The sequence below is a fragment of the Mandrillus leucophaeus genome, unplaced genomic scaffold (assembly GCF_000951045.1).
Source record: "Mandrillus leucophaeus isolate KB7577 unplaced genomic scaffold, Mleu.le_1.0 Scaffold680, whole genome shotgun sequence".
NCBI classification, from domain to species: Eukaryota; Metazoa; Chordata; class Mammalia; order Primates; family Cercopithecidae; genus Mandrillus; species Mandrillus leucophaeus.
This window is the reverse complement of record NW_012107364.1, coordinates 359,531-365,718: the sequence shown is the minus strand read 5'-3', so window position 1 is coordinate 365,718 and position 6,188 is coordinate 359,531. Positions and strand designations below refer to the sequence as shown.

General features: G+C 47.9%; 1 protein-coding gene across 2 annotated transcripts in view; it reads right to left on the bottom strand.

The window, feature by feature from the left end:
* Positions 1-6,188, bottom strand: part of RAB43 (RAB43, member RAS oncogene family) — a 45,806-nt gene extending 39,618 nt beyond the window's left edge. Inside the window, exon 1 of one of the 2 annotated variants that reach the window (XM_012002214.1) lies at positions 5,967-6,188. In XM_012002214.1, coding sequence (XP_011857604.1) covers positions 5,967-6,156 — 190 coding nt within the window. In that variant the 5' untranslated portion in view covers positions 6,157-6,188. Of the gene's footprint in view, positions 1-5,952 lie in introns of both variants that reach the window. The other variant, XM_012002213.1, reaches the window with a different exon arrangement.

Genomic DNA, 6,188 nt, shown 5'->3' with positions numbered 1-6,188 from the left:
AAAAAAAAAAAAAACACAAAATTAGCCAGGCATAGTGGTTCATGCCTTTAATCCCAGCTACTAAGGAGGCTGAGGCAGGAGAATCACTTGAGCCCAGGAGACGGAGGTTGCAGCGAGTCGAGGTCATGCCATTGCACTCCAGCCTCGGCAACAAGAGTGAAACCCTGTCTCAAAAAATAAAAAAAATAAAAAAATAAAAATATTAAGTAGGCCAGGCCCAGTGGCTCACGCCTGTAATCACAGCACTTTGGGAGACCCAGGTGGGTGGATCACTTGAGGTCAGGAGTTTGAGACCAGCCTGGCCAACATGGTGAAACCCCATCTCTACCAAAAAATACAAAAATTAGCCGGGTGTGGTAGTGGGTGCCTGTAATCCCAGCTACTTGGGAGGCTGAGGCAGGAGAATCGCTTGAACCTGGGAGGTGGAGGTTCTAGTGAGCCAAGATCACACCACTCTACTCCCGCCTGGACGACAGAGTGAGATTCTGTCTCAAAAAGACAAATAAAAATATTAAACGGTAGATTCTAGAAAGAATGCGTAAGTTTCAATTGCACATCATTCTGAGTAGCATGATGAAATCTCACACCACCCTGCTCCATCCCACCTGGGATGTCCTTTGTCCAGCGTGTACTGTATCACAGTGCTTGTGTTCAAAGAATCCTTATTTTATTTAATAATGGCCCCAAAGCGCAGGAGTAGCAATGCTGGCATATTGTTATAACTGTTCTATTTTGTTATTAATTATTGTTGTTAATCCCTTACTGTGCTAATTCATAAATTAAACTTTATCACTGGGGTGTGTGTATAAGACAAAACATAGTCTACATAGTGTTCAGTACCATCTGAGGTTTCAGGCACCCACTGGGGGTCTTGGAACATATCCATTGAGGATAAGATTTAACCTGGTGCTGTGCAATTCTAAAGCTGGCCCGCTTTCCACTATCTCTCCATCAGACACGCTGTCTCAGGATTCTAAGAAACCTCAAGAGGCAAGGTTTATTTTGCAATTAGGATGGTTGTCCCTGGTATCAAGAACAGATTTCTTCAGAAAATCAGCATGACCTAGAACTTCTTTCTTATCTAACAGTCCTTTTGCTATTTCTAATGAAAACTGAAAAAGTCAAACAGACTTTATCCAAATAGGAAAAAAAAAAAAAAAGATGAGCAGAATTAGACTCTTGATTGGAAGGACTGAGAATGCAAACTTTAACCAGAAACCATTTCCCCTTATCCCGCCCTGCCCCCTCTTTTTGAAGTGCCAGGAGCAGCTACAAAAACAAAGATGACTCCTAGGGCCAGGGGAAGCTTGAGTCAAGGCCAAAGGTCCTGAAATCTGAAGGTCCAGGCCCAAGGGCACAGACTTTACCTCTATGAAGGAGAGATCTGGCAGTATCCCTAGCGAGCAGCCAGCCAGCCTGAGAGAGAGATGAATAGAGGGGTACAGTTCCACAAGGCTGACCTCTGCACTGGACTTGAGGCCCGTGAACCTAGTGATCTGCAAAAACGAGTTTACATAACAGGCCTTTGTGTTGTCCCAGATAAGAGTGAGTGGAGGAGCTTCAGAATGTTTTAAGGATTTAGAGCCAGCTGAGATTTCCTGAGGACACTGAGGTGGGGAGGAGGGAGGGTAGGGGAGGGGCAAAGTCAGACCTAATCTGTCTCATCTAGGGAGGAAAACAGTAACTGCAGCACTAATATAATATATATTTATTTATATTTATAAATCCTTGTTTTTAAATAAGAAATGAGTAACACTGATGGCTTCTCAGAGGACACTGGGTGGCTTACGGGACAAACACGGAAGACTTTTCACTATACACCCTTTGAAGTTTTTAAAATTTTGAAATCTATTCAAAAGTAAGTCATGGAAACTTTAAACTCTTTCAAGCATGTTCAAAGTTTTCTGACAACCCTAAGAAAGAGGCAGAGCAAAGATCATTAGTCCCATTTCACAGATGAGGATGCCTGAAGCTCCAAGGAGAAAAAAAATGAATTGCCCAAGTCTGTGGCAGGGTTGAAGCAAGACCCAGAACTTCAGACTCCTAGTCCAGTGCTCTGTCAGAGACTCCACAGTATACAAGACAAGCAGCACCTCAGATTCACTTTATAAGTCCAGTTCTCATAGCTACAGCCAAATGCATCCACAAGAACACTGGAAATGACCACCACATACAAAGCCTTACTGAGTCGTACAGCAGTGTCTCTGAGCTGTTTGGGTACATCTACGTGCTCTGGTTAATAATTGATAAATGTTGATAATAATTGATAAATACCCTAAAACTCTTTAACTGTCAACCCCAATTTTTCTAAAATGCCCCATTTCACATTCTTCTCTCAGTGAATGCAATGGCCACAACTGCATTTTTATTAGATCCATTCACTTTCAGAATCTCAGGGTCATCTTTATGAACTCAGAGCAAATCAGAAGGGTAGTCAAGTAAAAATGAGGACTGGGCTTAGGAGCCAGCCAAACCCTTGGTTTTGCCACAGACTTGTAAGTGACCTAGCCTCAGCTTTCTCTCTACAAAGGAACCAATTAACAGGCACATATTGGACACCATGTGTTTGACACTGGCCCACGGGATCCCTGTGTCTTCAAGGAGCTTAACTTCTATAGGGGGAGATGACAAAAAAAAAAAACAAAAACAAAAAAACAGTTATTTTTGATGCTCTGGTAAGTGTTATGACCAGATACAATAGAGTTACAGAATAGAGGACCTGGGAGGTCAGGCAAGGCCTCTCTGAAGATGTGGCATTCGTGTTGGGACCTGAATGATGAAGTAGCAGTTACAAGGGGATGTTGAGGCAGAGTATAACGGGCAGGGGAAGAGATGCAAAGGTCCCAAGGCAGGGGTGAGCCTGCCATGTTGAAGGGCTAGTGAAGCTGGAGAGCAGGCAGTAAAGGGTAGAGATGGGCCTCTGTCTGCCTCTCCAACTTCATCTCTTTCCAGAGGTCCATCTCTTTGGGGAAGGTGTTGGAGTTATTCTGGTTGTAATGGGAAGTGGCTACAGAAATAAAGTAATTTGATTAAATCTGTGATTCTCAAATTTTTTTTTTTTTTTTTTTTTTTTAGCAGCAGAACTCTTTAGTCAAATAACAAGAAGAACTTCAACATACAACTAGATAAAGGTATTGCTCTGACTGGTTGGGAAACTAGTTAAAGCCCTTCTGACCTTCTCTCTGCCCTCTTGGCCTTTCTCCTCATCTTTCAGTACCTCCAAGCTCACAGGAGCTGGAAAACCACCAGGTGATCCATCTCTAAGCTTCCTCAGCTCTAATAAAACCCAGCATCATAGTAAAGAATCACAGGGAAAGCTTTAGGAGATAAGAATGGATGATTGCTGGACAAGCATCCCAGGCTTCCCAAGACAGGCCCTGAGAAGGTTTATTTTATTTTATCTTAAATAGATACCACATCTCACTATGCTGGCCAGGCTCATCTCGAACTCTTGGCATCAAGCAATCTTCCTGCCTCGGCCTCCCAAAGTGCTGGGATTACAAGCATGAGCCACCGCACACAGCCCCGGGAAGGTTTTACACTAAATCCCTGATGTGCACTTGCTTTCCACAGAAAAAACAACAATAAGTTCTGGTTTATCAAGGGTTTCAGTTAAAATCACACTGCTGAAACTACAGAGACAAAAAACAGATTGGGGGTTGCCAGAGGATGGGGTGAAAGGAACTGACTACAGAGGAACAAAAGGAACTTTCTGGGTTGGTGGAAAAATTCTCGATCTTGATTGTGGTGTGGCTGCTTGTCTGTGTACGTTTGTCAAGTTCATAGATCTGTGCACCTCAAGTGGTGAAGGTTTACTGTGTGTAAATCAGACCTCAAAAAACTTGACTTAAAATCACATTGCCAAAAGACTACTCACTCAGAGGCACTTTACAGATGGAGGAGAGAAAACGGCTTGCCCCTGCTGAGGCAGCGGACCCCAGGAATCCTGACTCCAAGGACAGTGTTCCCTCAAGTTCATGGCTGCCCAGTTTTAATTTGGAGCCCCTGCAGTGAGTCAGACTTTAGATTTTCCTGACTGCAAAACGAGGCGGTAAACAATTGCCAGAGGCTTCCCCACCACAGACAATGGGATTCTGAAAAGCTGTCCGCCATGGAGGAAAAAATCTGCTTTGGAGTCAGAAAAACTGGGAAAAATATTCCCACTTCTATCACTTCTTAGCTGTGCGCCCAGGCTCCATCCTGTGTGAGTAGGGGTAAGATTTCCCTCCAGTCAGCAGAGAATGCACCTGTAACCCAGCTGATTCCCAACAGCCTCTCAAGGGCAGCAGTTATAACTTGGAGAGGTTTTACCACAGCTACACAGCTCTTCTACTCCCCAGCCCCCAGACTGCTTCCTCGGAAGGACAATCTGGAGGTAACCATAAGGAAAGGAAATAACGAACTGGCCGGCCCTGCATTGCATAACCTGTGCACAGTAAACCAGGAGCTCTGCTAGGGCACAGGCTGTAATCTCAACAGGTAAACAGGAACCCTGCCCCCTCCCTGACCACCATCAGCACCGGGCCACCTCAGACACTCCAGGAGCAGACCGATAGCTCATGAGGAGGACACCACTGCTCTTTAGCCTGTATTTTCACACTCCCCTTTCCCTGCAGCTGCTGGCATCATCACTGGGTACACACTCATTAACGGACACTCCACCCACTCCAGCTCTTCCCTGGCTATCTGCTCCAAAAGGGTGGTCTGGAGTGACTCAAAGCTGCCTTCTGCACCTTGCTCTTCTCCATCCACGGAGCCCAAAACACAGACCCCAGAAGACGATTAAAAAATAAAAATAAAAAAACCCTCAGGCAGGAGTTTCTGCTTCCCCGTCACATCTACTGAGAGGCACTGTGGTCACATAAAGACTGTTGACTTTTTTCTCCACCGTGGGGCAGGAGGGAGGCAACACCCAGAAATTATCCCAATTTTACAGAAACAAAGACAAAGAGCTACGTATCCTAGCCAAAGGCAACAAGGAGCAGGCCTAGAGCCACCTGAGAGGCAGAGCCCAGCAGCAGCAAGGCTCCAGTGACTCCCATATCCCTGGCAGAGATCGTCCCAGCCCTGTGCTCTGAGAGGTGTCCTGAAGATCATGGGGACTGGAAACCATGAAAGCAAGCAAAGATTTCTGTACAGTGCTGTTCAGAAGAGTTACTGAGTGCCTTCAGCCCGGGGTCTCCCGGTTGAATAGGGACTACCTAACACCTAGGTTAAGTAAATCTGATTTCATTCATCGCAAATATTTATCAAACCACTGCCAGGACATTGTGGCAACCACATCCTGCTGTTTTTATTCGGAGCCATTGCCAAAGTTTGGTCCTCTCCCCCACCTTCCGGTATCTGTGAAGTTTTCAGTTTCTATCAAACTCCAGCTGGGGGAGGGAACCGGGGCTGGCCCTAGTCGAGTAAAGTTCCACCACCAGGTCCACAAAGAGACTGCAGGGAGGCGTGGCCAGGCCGGAAATTCTGACAAAAAGTTTTGCCCTCCGGTCCTAGAAGCAACTACTTCCTGATCGCTCCTAGTCCTGAGGTGGGGGTGCAGTTCTCTGGCTGAGTGCCCCGCCGGTGGGCCGAGCTGGAGGCTGCCACTGCGGTGGATGGAGGTGGGGGGTCTGATCTTCGTACTCCGAGGCGCTCCACTAGTACCTGGAACAGGGGAGTCTAACCCCCTGCCACCCAATGGCTAAAGTTATTTTGGAGCACAGTCCCCCCCAGGGTATGAGCTCCGGAGGGCAGGGCCGCCTCCTCCACACTCCCTCGCCCCTCCTCGCAACCCATGGCCAACGCTTTGAGGACTTGAACCCGGCCCAGACCCCGGGGCCCAGGCCTGCTCCGACCCGAGGAAGGAAAAAGGGGAAGCCAAAGGAAATTTCAGACGGCCGCGGGGTGCGCTGCCCCCGCCCCGCCCGCCGAGGGAGCGCCTTCCAGGGGCCCTGGCCGGCCTCCCACCTTGACCCGCTTGCCCTGGATCTCCAGCGTCTTCATGGTGAAGTCGACGCCGATAGTGCTTCCCTGGCGCTCCGAGAAGGCGCCAGTCTTGAAGCGCTGCACCACGCACGTCTTGCCCACGCTTGCGTCGCCCACCAGCACTAGCTTGAACAGGAAATCGTACTGCTCGTCCGGGTCCCCCGGGCCCGGGCCCGGCCCCGCCATGGCCTAGAGGGAGCCGAAGGGCCGGCGCTCTG